The 16,070-nt window shown below is 42.0% G+C and overlaps 1 protein-coding gene across 1 annotated transcript in view; it reads left to right on the top strand.

The window, feature by feature from the left end:
• The window catches only part of flr (fleer), a 100,882-nt gene extending 89,699 nt beyond the window's left edge, over positions 1-11,183 (top strand). The window contains exons 16-19 of the mRNA XM_034190802.1: positions 2-105; positions 1,724-1,802; positions 10,029-10,158; positions 10,649-11,183. Coding sequence (XP_034046693.1) covers positions 2-105; positions 1,724-1,802; positions 10,029-10,158; positions 10,649-10,785 — 450 coding nt within the window. The 3' untranslated portion in view covers positions 10,786-11,183. The remainder of the gene's footprint in view (position 1; positions 106-1,723; positions 1,803-10,028; positions 10,159-10,648) is intronic.
• The last annotated feature ends 4,887 nt before the right edge of the window (positions 11,184-16,070 follow it).

Below are 16,070 nucleotides of genomic sequence, written 5' to 3'. Positions count from 1 at the left end.
GGCTGAAGAGTTGATGAAGAAGATTGAGAAAGAGGAGGAGAAACTCTCCTATGACAAACCAGACCAGAAGGTTTTCCACCACTGCATCGTTAACCTGGTCATTGGGTGAGTTCCAACACACTGACATTAACTAGTCCCAGCTACCCAGAATGACTTTGTCACTCAGGTGGAAGGTTCCCGGTTCAAACTCACCTCTGCCCATTCTCCATGTAATATGGGATTGTGTCAGGAAGATGCTTGTTATTGTTATTATTATTGTGGATCACGTTAATCAAACTGCAACTACAGTAGAACCAAATGGTTCTTTTGAAATTATTGATATCCAAAACCGTGTGGCACCAAAAAACTGCTTAAAATCCACTTATGAATATGCAGTCCATCAGATGACACCAGCAGGTTAGACGTTATGGTTCCGTTGGAGTCTGATAGTTTTACTACGTATAAAACACAAAGGTCTGCACCTTTCTGAACATTTGTGCTGCATGTTGCACTCGGTCTTGCAGCAAGCTGCAGCTTGTTGTTCTGAAACTGGATCCAGGTTTGAACTCCTACCATTTGCCTCAGCATATGATTTCACCAACAAAATCCTCCTCTCTGGTGTCAGTCGGTACCATAACCTGGTGGACAAAACCTGTGTCCTGTCAGTGCTTCATGGAACCACTTTGATGCCGTTATAAACACCTAGGTGTTGAGTTACTGCCACTACACAAAGCATGTTCACACTCACATCATTCAGCTGTAATTTGTGGAACACTGAGGCAGAGTGGTCTGTTAACCACCTGAGAAATCCAAGTACATTCAGTATATGTGTGTGTGTGTATATGCATATATATATATATACACACACACACACACACACACACTCGTAGATGGATGAATGGGATTTATTGTCATTGTCATTACACGAGTGCAACAACAACGAGATTACGTGCACACTCCAATTACCATGTTCATGTAATATGTCTATTTTTGGCTCAAGCCCAGTTTGGACAGGAATAGTTTTGCTCATTTTAAATTGGCAGTTAGTGAATGTAATTTTACCGCAGCACATCTGTAATATTTCTGTGTGATTTTCACAGGCTAAGAAATTCAGTATAAATGACAGAGATGGGAGTGAATACTCAATAAACATGCCTGACAGCCAGCTGTTACTCCTTAAAAACAAACAAACAAAAAAAAAACAAGAAACAGAAAGAAATTTAGAAGGCTTCTGCCATTCTTTCTTTTGTCTTGGCTCTGTGACAGATTGGACTTATTTCTGCAGTAATTTACTTTCAGTTGTCTTTGTTTCAGTCATGTTAGCTTCACATGTTTGTTTGCTCTTTTGTGTTTACTTCTCATAATGATTTTATCCTAATGATTTTATCCCACCTCTGCATGTAAAACATCTGTACTCCTGTTCGAATAGGTTTTCAAACAAAGCAGAACTTAATTACCTTCAGAAAGAGCAGCGGTTTGTGATCGCCTTTATTTGTGTGAAGGCAGGATATCTCAAAAAGTGATTGATGGATTTCTATTAACCTTTGTTCAGTATTCCTTGAGTTAGGGAAGACTTGATTAACCCTTAGGGGTCCATAAACATAAAGAAATTGACGTGGATGTGTCGGTGAATCCGTGGACCCTTGAGGGTTAAAATTTGCTGTAATTTGAAATTGGCTGACACATAAAATTTGGTGTGATGGAAGAATCTGTTTTTTATACTTTTGTTTTGTGTTTGTTTCAGAACGCTATATTGTTCCAAGGGGAACTACGACTTTGGAATCTCTCGTATCATAAAGAGCCTGGAGCCTTACAATAAGAAGGTTGGAGTTTGTTTGTTTGTTTGTTGGTTTGTTTATGATTTGTATATAAGGTTTGCAGCAAATTACCTACAACGGCTAACATGTTACTTTTGACATATCAGTCAAGATGTTTGCTTTTAGTTTATATAGAGAATACAACCCCTGGCAAAAATTATGGAATCACCGGCCTCAGAGGATGTTCATTCAGTTGTTTAATTTTGTAGAAAAAAAAGCAGATCACAGACATGACACAAAACTAAAGTCATTTCAAATGGCAACTTTCTGGCTTTAAGAAACACTATAAGAAATCAGGAAAAATAATTGTGGCAGTTAGTAACGGTTACTTTTTTAGATCAAGCAGAGGGAAAAAAATATGGATTCACTCAGTTCTGAGGAAAAAATTATGGAATCACCCTGTAAATTTTCATCCCCAAAACTAACACCTGCATCAAATCAGATCTGCTTGTTAGTCTGCATCTAAAAAGGAGTGATCACACCTTGGAGAGCTGTTGCACCAAGTGGACTGACATGAATCATGGCTCCAACACGACAGATGTCAATTGAAACAAAGGAGAGGATTATCAAACTCTTAAAAGAGGGTAAATCATCACGCAATGTTGCAAAAGATGTTGGTTGTTCACAGTCAGCTGTGTCTAAACTCTGGACCAAATACAAACAACATGGGAAGGTTGTTAAAGGCAAACATACTGGTAGACCAAGGAAGACATCAAAGCGTCAAGACAGAAAACTTAAAGCATTATGTCTCAAAAATCGAAAATGCACAAATGGGAGGAAACTGGAGTCAACGTCTGTGACCCAACTGTAAGAAACCACCTAAACGCAATGGGATTTACATACAGAAAAGCTAAACGAAAGCCATCATTAACACCTAAACAGAAAAAAACAAGGTTACAATGGGCTAAGGAAAAGCAATAGTGGACTATGGATGACTGGATCAAAATCAAATCAAATCAGTTTTATTTATATAGCGCCAAATCACAACAAACAGTTGCCCCAAGGCGCCTTATATTGTAAGGCAAGGCCATACAATAAAACCGGAAAAACCCCAACGGTCAAAACGACCCCCTGTGAGCAAGCACTTGGCAACAGTGGGAAGGAAAAACTCCCTTTTAACAAGAAGAAACCTCCAGCAGAACCAGGTTCAGGGAGGGGCGGTCTTCTGCTGGGACTGGTTGGGGCTGAGGGAGAGAACCAGGAAAAAGACATGCTGTGGAGGGGAGCAGAGATCAATCACTAATGATTAAATGCAGAGTGGTGCATACAGAGCAAAAAGAGAAAAAAACACTCAGTGCATCATGGGAACCCCCCAGCAGTCTAAGTCTATAGCAGCATAACTAAGGGATGGTTCAGGGTCACCTGATCCAGCCCTAACTATAAGCTTTAGCAAAAAGGAAAGTTTTAAGCCTAATCTTAAAAGTAGAGAGGGTGTCTGTCTCTCTGATCTGAATTGGGAGCTGGTTCCACAGGAGAGGAGCCTGAAAGCTGAAGGCTCTGCCTCCCATTCTACTCTTACAAACCCTAGGAACTACAAGTAAGCCTGCAGTCTGAGAGCGAAGCGCTCTATTGGGTTGATATGGTACTATGAGGTCCCTAAGATAAGATGGGACCTGATTATTCAAAACCTTATAAGTAAGAAGAAGAATTTTAAATTCTATTCTAGAATTAACAGGAAGCCAATGAAGAGAGGCCAATATGGGTGAGATATGCTCTCTCCTTCTAGTCCCCATTGTTATGTGTCGGACGCAGGACGGAGAACCGACCAGCGTTTGAAGGACCCAGTATAAAATAAGCAGAGCACGGTACAAAGGATAACTGAATTTAATAACATAACAGTGATGTGCAAAATACAAACAAATAAGTGCGCGGTCTGGCGTGGTGGAATGCCGGTGTGCTCCCAGCAGCACTAACGGTCCGGAGCCAGAAACAGTTCAGACCCAAGGACCCCGCCGACACCCCCCAGGTGGCCGCGACAAACCGAGTCTGTGAAAGAAGAAACCATCATGTGAGTCCACACTCCACACACAGAGAGACCACTCAAAGGTGTACACAAACAGCAAACACTTCCTGGCTTAATTACCAATCAGCTTCCCACCCTGCAGGCATGGAACACCCAGTTCACAGTCTCACTGCAGTGGAAGCTGATTAAATGACTAACATAACAGCTCAATATAGTAAGGTGTGAGGGACACCACATTTTACTGACTGTACTAATGTTAGTCACAAAACCTAAAGTACCTCAGGAAGTATGCTGACGAGCGTGAGACCTCACCCCCTCCTCTTTCCCAGACCATGGCATCAATCCTGGACGGTCTCTGCATCCATGATGATGAGATGGCTCTCAAGACGACGATCTCACCCGTCTGGTCACAAGGTCGAGTCTCTGGCAAATACACACTGTGTACTCCAGACTTAAATGCAACCATGCTCCAATCCATGTAGATGCACCACAGCTGTGAGTCCTGACGAGCTGCACATGACCAGCCTCAGGTGATCAGGGTGAGGTCCTGATAGCTCAGCCACTCAGTCCTGACGCAAGCCACCTGGAAGGAAAAACAAAAGACAGAACAGAAGACAGAAACAAAAGGTAGCCAGGCACCCCCAGCCATACAACACCCATTAGTACTCTACCTGCAGCATTTTGAATTAACTGAAGGCTTTTCAGGGAACTTTTAGGACAACCTGATAATAATGAATTACAATAGTCCAGCCTAGAGTAAATAAATGCATGAATTAGTTTTTTCAGCATCACTCTGAGACAAGACCTTTCTAATTTTAGAGATATTGCGCAAATGCAAAAAAGCAGTCCTACATATTTGTTTAATATGCGCATTGAATGACATATCCTGATCAAAAATGACTCCAAGATTTCTCACAATATTACTAGAGGTCAGGGTAATGCCATCCAGAGTAAGGATCTGGTTAGACACCATGCTTCTAAGATTTGTGGGGCCAAGTACAATAACTTCAGTTTTATCTGAGTTTAAAAGCAGGAAATTAGAGGTCATCCATGTCTTTATGTCTGTAAGACAATCCTGCAGTTTAGCTAATTGGTGTGTGTCCTCTGGCTTCATGGATAGATAAAGCTGGGTATCATCTGCGTAACAATGAAAATTTAAGCAATGCCGTCTAATAATACTGCCTAAGGGAAATATGTATAAAGTGAATAAAATTGGTCCTAGCACAGAACCTTGTGGAACTCCATAATTAACCTTAGTCTGTGAAGAAGATTCCCCATTTACATAAACAAATTGTAATCTATTAGATAATATGATTCAAACCACCGCAGCGCAGTGCCTTTAATACCTATGACATGCTCTAATCTCTGTAATAAATTTTATGGTCAACAGTATCAAAAGCAGCACTGAGGTCTAACAGAACAAGCACAGAGATGAGTCCACTGTCTGAGGCCATAAGAAGATCATTTGTAACCTTCACTATGCTGTTTCTGTACTATGATGAATTCTAAAACCTGACTGAAACTCTTCAAATAGACCATTCCTCTGCAGGTGATCAGTTAGCTGTTTTACAACTACCCTTTCAAGAATTTTTGAGAGAAAAGGAAGGTTGGAGATTGGCCTATAATTAGCTAAGATAGCTGGGTCAAGTGATGGCTTTTTAAGTAATGGTTTAATTACTGCCACCTTAAAAGCCTGTGGTACATAGCCAACTAATAAAGATAGATTGATCATATTTAGATCGAAGCATTAATTAATGGTCCTTGAGCAGCCTGGTAGGAATGGAGTCTAATAGACATGTTGATGGTTTGGAGGAAGTAACTAATGAAAATAACTCAGACAGAACAATCAGAGAGAAAGAGTCTAACCAAATACCGGCATCACTGAAAGCAGCCAAAGATAACGATACGTCTTTGGGATGGTTATGAGTAATTTTTCTCTAATAGTTAAAATTTTGTTAGCAAAGAAAGTCATGAAGTCATTACTAGTTAAAGTTAAAGGAATACTCGGCTCAATAGAGCTCTGACTCTTTGTCAGCCTGGCTACAGTGCTGAAAAGAAACCTGAGGTTGTTCTTATTTTCTTCAATTAGTGATGAGTAGTAAGATGTCCTAGCTTTACGGAAGGCTTTTTTATAGACCAACAGACTCTTTTTCCAGGCTAAGTGAAGATCTTCTAAATTAGTGAGACGCCATTTCCTCTCCAACTTACGGGTTATCTGCTTTAAGCTGCGAGTTTGTGAGTTATACCATGGAGTCAGGCACTTCTGATTTAAAGCTCTCTTTTTCAGAGGAGCTACAGCATCCAAAGTTGTCTTCAATGAGGATGTAAAACTATTGACGAGATACTCTATCTCACTTACAGAGTTTAGGTAGCTACTCTGCACTGTGTTGGTATATGGCATTAGAGAACATAAAGAAGGAATCATATCCTTAAACCTAGTTACAGCGCTTTCTGAAAGACATCTAGTGTAATGAAACTTATTCCCCACTGCTGGGTAGTCCATCAGAGTAAAAGTAAATGTTATTAAGAAATGATCAGACAGAAGGGAGTTTTCAGGGAATACTGTTAAGTCTTCAATTTCCATACCATAAGTCAGAACAAGATCTAAGATATGATTAAAGTGGTGGGTGGACGCATTTACATTTTGAGCAAAGCCAATTGAGTCTAATAATAGATTAAATGCAGCGTTGAGGCTGTCATTCTCAGCATCTGTGTGGATGTTAAAATCGCCCACTATAATTATCTTATCTGAGCTAAGCACTAAGTCAGACAAAAGGTCTGAAAATTCACAGAGAAACTCACAGTAACGACCAGGTGGACGATAGATAATAACAAATAAAACTGGTTTTTGGGACTTCCAATTTGGATGGACAAGACTAAGAGTCAAGCTTTCAAATGAATTAAAGCTCTGTCTGGGTTTTTGATTAATTAATATGTGGAAAAGTTTTAGATCTTTGAGTTCATCTCATACAAAATGGGAGCAACACCAAAAGTGTTGCGTTTATATTTTTGTTGAGTGTAGAAAACAAGGGTATATTTTTGGTTACGTTTTTTATTAATCAGCCATACAATGCTTTAGAACATTGACATAAATGTAACTAAAGAAAAGAGCATGAGATTATAATGTCATGACCTGATTGATGGTGACGTAATATGATGTCATCACGTTGAATTATCTCATAGTCGATAATTATAGGGATTTTCACTGGAATGTTGAAGAACCACAAAATACTCTTAAAAGAGGACGTTATACAATCCAGAATACATGCTCTATGCAATCATTCAAACTTGGGGACTTGAGTTCACAGTATAGCATTACAGTTCGAATCAGAATGTGCCTACATGAAACGTTATTAAGGAGATTTGCGTTTCTGTGGGTAAAACTCATGGATGAAGTCACATTCATCAAAATGATCCTCATCAGCCATCTGGAAATCAAATGTTTCATTTTTGAGTACCAATGAATCGGAATTGAACTCATTTTGCTCTCGGCTCTTCATCAGTGTCTGATACGCAAATGTCTGTTTTTTCTGAATTACAGCGGCCATTTCCAAGGCAATGGCCACATAGAATTGTAAAGAACAGACCTGACTTCTTGCAGCCACACAATCGCTCAAAACGGTGTCTGCTTGATATCATAATATAATATGTTTTAATTTTGAAGCAGTCTTGTCAATCTTGTCAAACAATGAAGATTAAATGATGAACATGTGTGAAACACTATTTTTGACATCCATGACACTCATGGCATCATATCAGGAAAAGCTCAAGGAGGATACATGGGGACTTTTAGTTTGTTGTTTAGGATGGTTAAAGGATTGTATCCAGCAATTTTCACCTTTCTCCTAATTTTTTCCAACCTTGGCCAAAAAATGACCAAATATTACTGGACGAAGAGAAAGGGGACTGATAAAAAGAAGAGGGCTGTACTATGAAGCCAGTTTATGGAGTTAGGGAGGTATGTTAAGCCTGAAGTGCATTAAGTGGTATAAATGGTAAATGGACTGCATTTATATTGCGCTTTTCCATCTGCATGAGACACTCAAAGCGCTTTACAATTATGCCTCACATTCACCCCGATGTCAGGGTGATGCCATACAAGGCGCTCACTACACACCGGGAGCAATAGGGGATTAAAGACCTTGCCCAAGGGCTCGTAGACCATCACCTCCCCTAGTTGTAATAACTATATTACAAATTCTCACAATCAGTGATAAGTGAGTAAATAAATATGCATCACATACGAGGTCTATTAGAAAAGTATCCAATCTTATTATTTTTTTCATAAACCATATGGATTTGACTCACGTGTGATTGCGTCAGACAAGCTTGAACCCTTGTGCGCATGCGTGAGTTTTTCCACGCCTGTCGGTTGCGTCATTCACCTGTGAGCACGCTTTGAGTGAGGAGTGGTCCACCCCTCTCGTCGTTTCATTGCCAGGAAATGGCGGAATGATTTGGGCTTTTTTTCCATCAGAATTTTTCAGAAACTGTTTAGAGACTGGCAGCTGGAAACCATTAGAAAAATTTATCTGGCTTTCGGTGAAAATGTTACGGGCTTGGTAGAGAATAAGGAGTGTTACTGTCGCTTTAAGGACGGCCCCCAGCGGCTGTGGGGCGCGCCGCGTTCTCCGAAGCCACAATCGACAGGATGAGCATTTATGCAGAACTGGAGCGCGCAAAAGAGCGATTTTGCATACAATAACCGACAAACACAAAGTTCAAAGTTGGATCACAGATGTCAAAAGGAAGGCAAGCATTTAGGCAGAACTGCAGCGCGCAAAAGAGCGATTTTGAAGACAATAAGAGACGACCACAAAGTTAAAAGTTGGATCACCGATATCAAAATGAAGACGAGCATTTACTCAGAACGTAAGCACGCAAAAGAGTGACTTTGCAGACAGTAACAGACGACCACAAAGTTAAAAGTTGGATCACCGATATCAAAATGAAGACAAGCATTTATGCAGAACTGGAGTGCGCAAAAGAGCGATTTTTCAGACAGTAACAGGCGAACACAAAGTTAAAAGTTGGCTCACCAATGTCAAAATGAAGACGAGCATTTACGCAGAATGCGAGCGCACAAAAGAGCGATTTTGCAGACAGTAACAGACAAACACAAAGTTAAAAGTTGGATCACCGATATCAAAATGAAGACGAGCATTATGCAGAACTGGAGTGCGCAAAAGAGCGATTTTGCCGACAGTAACAGACGAACACAATTTAAAAGTTGGATCACCGATATCAAATGAAGACGAGCATTTATGCAGAACTGGACGCGCGCAAAAGAGCGATTTTGCAGACAATAACAGACAAACACAAAGTTAAAAGTTGGATCACCAATGTCAAAATGAAGACGAGCATTTACTCAATGTGAGCATGCAAAAGAGTGACTTTGCAGACAGTAACGGACGAACACAAATTTAAAAGTGGATCACGATATCAAAATGAAGATGAGCATTTATGCGGAATGGAGCGCGCAAAAGCGTGACTTTTCAGACAATAACGGATGAACACAAAGTTAAAAGTTGGATCACCGATATCAAAATGAAGATGAGCATTTATGCAGAACTGGAGCGTGCAAAAGAGTGACTTTGCAGACAATAACGGATGAACACAAATTTTAAAAGTTGGATCACCGATATCAAAATGAAGATGAGCATTTATGCAGAACTGGAGGCGCGCAAAAGAGTGACTTTGCAGACAATAACGGACGAACACAAAGTTAAAAGTTGGATCACCGATATCAAAATGAAGACGAGCATTTATGCATAACTGGAGCGCGCAAAAGAGTGACTTTGCAGACAATAACGGACGAACACAAAGTTAAAAGTTGGATCACCGATATCAAAATGAAGACAAGCATTTATGTACATGTAATAAGAAATATACTCAAAACGTGGATTAATCTTTTTAGTCACATAGCACTACTATTATTCTGAACACTACTGTAATAAACCACATTTCAGTGCAGTCAATGCTGAAAGTTTGCATTGCAGATGAAATTCATTATCTGCCTTCAAATCCAATAATCTGTGATTGACAGCTAAAACAGTAAAACTCATCACTGCCCAAATACCTGAGCTGCCAGTCTTCATTCCCCTCACATCTGGATGCAGCAGAACTCCTGTTTCAAATCACTACTTTGTTACCTTTGGTCCTGTTTTCCGAATGTGGATGTTGTTGCAGAAGGAATATGATCAAAATATGTTGGAAAAGGTGAATTTGTTATTCAAAACACAAAGTAAACTGTGTGTATGTGTGTGTAGCTGGGAACAGACACGTGGTTCTACGCCAAGCGTTGCTTCCTGTCGCTGCTGGAGAATGTGGCCAAACAGCTGATCATGGTGACGGATGCTGTGGTGCAGGAGTGCATTCAGTTCCTGGAGCACTGTGAAGGCAAGCGGCAGACCCACACCGAAAACTGTGTAGGGACACAGCCATCATAGGTCACAGACTGAGCACGAACGCCCCCTCGACCTCACCTTCATTCCACATCTGCACACTTCACCGTCTGTTTAATGCAGTGTTTGAAATGAAAAGTAGCGAAGCTCTTAGTTTATCAACACTGAACACATTCTGTGTGTACATCAGAGGTCACTGTGAGATGAAGCCAACAGTTTAGAAAGATCCAAAACCATTAAGACAGAAAAGATTTTACATCATCAGCACAACACACACAGAAACGACAAAATATTACTGCTTTGATTTATTATTAACATGTGACGTTAACAATAATATTAAAGTGACAATGATATCGGCATGTTAGAAATGCCGTCACTTCTCAGATTTTTTTTTTTTTTTTTTTAATCAAACATGCATATGTGTGTGTGCGCACACACATTTGTTAGTCCATTAGTAACGGTGCCAATTGTGTCCTTGTCTAAAGTGTACGGTAAGGAGGTACCAGCCATCATTGAACAGCCGCTGGAGGACGACCACCTTCACATCGGGAAGAACACCGTCACCTACGAAGCACGAGTGCTCAAGGCCCTTTTCTGTGAGGTCACTGGCTGGAACATGTGACATCATCATTATCAACACACTGGTGTGACTTTGACTTTTCACACACTGCAGGAAGTTTGTGAGAATGTGTTTAATGTTGATGGGTTACAGTGAACAAAACATGAATGGAGACGGACGTTTTAGCACAACAGAAACGCACACAGCTTTTACTTTGAGGTTCAGTAATGTCAGGAGGTATTTTCCAAACATGTTCCATAATTAGCTTGTGTTCTTTTCACTTTCCAACCAGTGGATCAAGTACAAGCTAATACCTGTGTGACAAAGACTACAATGCTGAAATTTGTACTTTCTTCTTTTGAGTCCACTTTTCTTACTGTTGGATAAAAGTAGATTTGAAGTATATTTATCTGTGGCACTATGAGCTGTTATACAGGATTAAAATGTACTTTTGTTACACTGATTGGTTGTTGGTGTTGTTCAGACGGACGTCCTTCAGTCAGTTGGCCAGCTTCTTTGGGGCCTTCCAAAACTTTGTGGCTTTTATTCACAAGATAGTATACCGTGTTTTCCAGAGTATAAGTATAATAAGTATTGTATAAAATGCTTCTTTCAGAGGAAAAATAGTATACAAGTTGCACCAGAGTCACTCACTCACTCATCTTCAACCGCTTATCTGTGATTGGATAGCGGGGGCAACAGCTCCAGCAGGGGACCCCAGACTTCCTTTTCCTGGGCCATATTGACCACCTCTGACTGAGGGGATCCTGAGGCGTTCCCAGGCCAGTGTGGAGATATAATCTCTCACCTAGTCCTGGGTCTTACCCGGGGTCTCCTCCCAGGTGGACGTGCCTTGAACACCTCCCTAGAGAGGCGCCTAGGAGGCATCCTTGCCAGATGCCCGAACCACCTCAGCTGGCTCCTTTCAACGCAAAGGAGCAGCGGCTCTACTCCACGCTCCCCACGGATGACTGAGCTTCTCACCTTATCTGTAATGCCGCGTTCACACCAGGCGCAACACGAGTGACAGCAGCAACAGGTTACCATGTAATCCCTATGTAAGGACGCGTTTTGGCGCCAAGTCACGCAGCGCGACGCAGTGGACATGAATGAAGCGACGTGAGTGAAGCGATTTTGAGCGATTGGCAAGTTTGTGGCGCGATATTGCGTGGCGTCACGTTGCGTTTCCCTCCTCCCCAAGTTGAAAAATCTGAACCTTTTTTGTCTTGTCGCGCCGCGATGAGCAATCAGGGACTGAATATGTAGTGACGTGGAGATGTCTGGAGTTTGACTGAAGATGTGAACATGTCCTGTCTCTGGTAGCCAGGCTGTGAGCAGGACGTATGTCTCTTTTGTCCTTTATTTCACAATTATGACAGAGTTTTTGGAGCGAGCAGCAGGGGGAGCGGAGGTTTTTTTTTTCTTGTATGTGCATGCGCGAGCGAATCATCCGTGGAGATTATTTTACTTATTAACTACATAGATGTATAATAAAACAAATGGTGACTGGCTTCTAAACACAATTATGACAGAGTTTTTTGGGGGGAAGAGCGAGCAGCAGCCCCACAGGAGGGGGAGTGGAGTTTCTTTCTCTTTTTTTTTTTTTTTTACGTGCACGCACGAGTGAATCGTCCATGAAGATTATTTTACTTATTAACTACACAGATGTATAATAAAACAAATGGTGACTGGTTTCTAAACACAATTATGACAGAGTTTTTTGGGGAAGAGCGAGCAGCAGCCCCACAGCAGGCAGCTGAGTTTTTTTTTTTTTTTTTTATCGTTTACATGTGCGCACGTGAACGGGACAGGAGGTCCTCAAACTGGGTCCTGCAGAGGCGGAAGGTCCGCTGAAAGCGGCCGTCATCCAGACGCAGCTCCTGGGAGCTTTCCACAACAACTCGCTCCGTGTGATCAAGGTCTTTCTTGTTAACTTGACTGACAACCGCAGCAGGCGAGCGGAATGGAAGCTCCTCCTATTTGATGACGCACTGGGGCGAATTTTCACAGCAAAAGCAGAAAGACACACTGGGCGATGGTGGCGCGTCCGTCGCCACGCGACCGAAGTGAATTTGTGGCGTCTGGTCGCGCCCGGTGTGAACACGGCATAAGACACCAGCCACCCTCCTAAGGAAGCCCATTTCGGACGCTTGTACCCGCGATCCAATTCTTTCGGTCATGACCCAACACTCATGACTAGGGATGCGTATCGAGAACCGGTTCCTTTCGGGTATCGTTAAGAAATATGCTATCCACCGACATCAATAAAGCTTTGTGCTTAACGATTCTGTTATCGGTCCTTCAGAGTGGCCGTTGTTTTGGGGGGTGTTTGTCAGGAAAATGATCATTTCTCTACATTGATTCCAGACCCTGCAGCGGGTCCGTAATCAACTTTTCTGCAGCGCGGCTTTGCTTTGAACCTTGAGCCAATCGAAGCAGTGGTTCGCAGATAGCAATGCTTCAATCTATTGCTTCATTTATTCTTTCTTTCTTTCGCTTAATTCGCTAAAACACTAAAGAGCATACGTCTGTGAGTATAATTTACCTTTTCTATGTTAAACCGACCTGTATGGTCTTCTGAAACAGTGATAGATGTATTTTATAACTTAAAAAGGGGCGATGCTAACGCGTTAGCATGTCTATGGCATTTTCAATGTTAAAAGTTAGCATTAAGCAGTTGCAGCTGTCATCATGTTCGGGTGCATTTGTTTTCAAATTGTAATATTTCTTAATTTATTTTTGTTATATATTAATAATATAATGATTATTATATACAATATATACTTATTATATACAATTTTAGAGAAAGAGACATAAAGAACCTGAATAGAAACACAACAGAAAATATAAAAGCAACTAACAATGAACATACATAAATAAATAAATACATAGAGAAATAAATGTTTCCTGTGAACACCTAGTGACTCTTACACCTTCATTTCATCCCTGTCTTATTTAAGTTTAATGACAGTTTGTTTCGGTCAAACCATATTTTCAGTTTGTTAATTTCTTCAGTGCTGCGACAGACTGGCGTCTTGTCCTGGGTGTACCACGCCTCACGCCCTATGACTGCTGGGATAGGCTCCAGCCCCTCGCGACCCTTAATTGGACTAAGCGGTAGCAGATGAATGAATGAATTTCTTCAGTGATTTCCTCCAGAACTATCTGCCAAGCTAGAAAACTGCTGCATCCTTGTAAGAGCAGAATACTACTGGAATGAATTTGAATAAGGAAAGTTGTTTTTTTTTTTCTCTCACTAAATGGATGCTGCTCTCACTCCAGTTTATCGTCTGGAATAGTCCCAGATTGCATTTCAAAGCTTCTAGAATTGAAACATTTTCGTGCAGGTGGTGTTGGGGGGTAATATTGGGTTTCAGCTTTTTTTGTTTTTCCACCACTTTCATCCCTGAATATGTCAATCGTGAGTCACTTTTGTGCGGATTAAAGTTACTAACTGGGACTCCTGTCTTGTTGCGAGAAAGAAACAAGAATCGTCCTATGTTCTGTTCACACAGCTCCAAACGTTGCGCGGCTCTCTGACGAGTCAAGTTAGAACGATAGAATCCAGTCTGAATTAATAACTTCAACGTGAAACACCATTTTGTTTATTTTATTTATGTCCAGAGATCAAGGATACAGTGACCAATTTCATATTTACTTTCATTATTTACTTTAAGACTCAGTGACATACATAGAAAACCTGTAAGGCATACTTTTAGTACAAAATTCACGAGGTATCGATAAGGAATCGGATCGATAAGCAGAATCGATAATGGCATCAATATCAATAAAATCTTATCAATACCCATCCCTACTCATGACCATAGGTGAGAGTAGGAACGAAGATGGACCAGTAGATCAAGAGCTTCGTCTTTTGGCTCAGCTCCCTTTTCGTCACAGCAGTACAGTAGAGCGAATGCAATACCGCCCCTGCTGTGCCGATTCTCTGACCGATCTCACACTCCATTGTCCCCTCACTCGTGAACAAGACCCCGAGGTACTTGAACTCCTTCACTTGGGGCAAGACCACATTCCCTACCCAGAGGAGGCAACCCATCAGTTTCCTGCTGAGAAACATGGCCTCTGATTTACAGGTGCTGATCCTCATCCCAGCCGCTTCACACTCTGCTGCGAACCGATCCAGTGAGTGTTGGAGGTCACAGGCTGATGAAGCCAACAGGACCACATCATCTGCAAGAAGCAGTGATGAGGACCCTCAGCCCACCAAACTGGAAACGCTCTCCCCCCCAACTATGCCTCGATATCCTGTCCATGAATATCAATACAAGATTGGTGACAAAGCACAGCCCTGGCGGAGGCCAACACCCACCGGAAATGAGTCCGACTTACTGCTGAGCACCCAAACACAGCTCTCATTTTGTAAGTACAGAGATTGGATGGCCCTGAGAAGGGACCCCCTCATTCCATACTCCCGCAGAACCTCCCACAGTATCTCCCAGGGTACCCAATCATATACCTTCTCCAAGTCCACAAAAAACTTGTAGAATGAATGGGCATACTCCCAGGCACCCTCCAGGATCCTCATGAGAGTGAAGTGCTGGTCGGTTTGTATGGCCTTGCCTTACAATATAAAGCGCCTTGGGGCAACTGTTTGTTGTGATTTGGCGCTATATAAAAAAAAAGTTGATTGATTGATTGTTCCACGACCAGGACAGAACCTGCATTGTTCCTCTTCAATCAGAGGTTTGACTATTGGCCAAACCCTCTTTCCAGCACCCTGGAGTAGACTTTACCAGGGAGGCTGAGTAGTGTGATGGCCCTGTAATTGGCACACACTCTCTGGTCCCCCTTTTTAAATATGGGAACCACCACCCCAGTTTGCCATGCCTTCGGCACTGTCCCAGACATCAATGCAATGTTGAAGAGACGTCTCATCCAAAACACTCCCTCCACAACCAGAGCCTTTCAGCATTCTGGACTGATCAACCCCACCCGGGGCCTTGCCACTGCAGAGTTGTTTGACTACCTCAGTGACTTCCACCAGGGAAAATGATGAAAATCTTCCATCAGCTTCCATCTCTGCCCCTACTATAGAGGTCTGATGCAGGAGTTCCTCAAAGTGCTTACATCCTCAGTTGAGGTAAACAGAATCCCATCCTTACTGTAGACAGCTTGGATGGTTCCCTGTTTTCCCCCTCCTGAGGTGCCTCATGGTCTGCCAGAAGCACCTTGGTGCCGACCAAAAGTCCTTCTCCATGGTTGCTTGGAACTCCTCCCACACCCGCTGCTTGCCTCCCCCCACAGCAGAGGCTGCCGCCCTTCGGGCCTGTCGGTACCTTACAACTGCCTCCAGCGTCCTCTGAGATAACATATCCTGGAAGGACTCC

Source organism: Thalassophryne amazonica, chromosome 16 (assembly GCF_902500255.1).
Source record: "Thalassophryne amazonica chromosome 16, fThaAma1.1, whole genome shotgun sequence".
NCBI classification, from domain to species: Eukaryota; Metazoa; Chordata; class Actinopteri; order Batrachoidiformes; family Batrachoididae; genus Thalassophryne; species Thalassophryne amazonica.
Note: the sequence above shows the minus strand (reverse complement) of the source record. Positions and strands in the feature narration are given on the sequence as shown.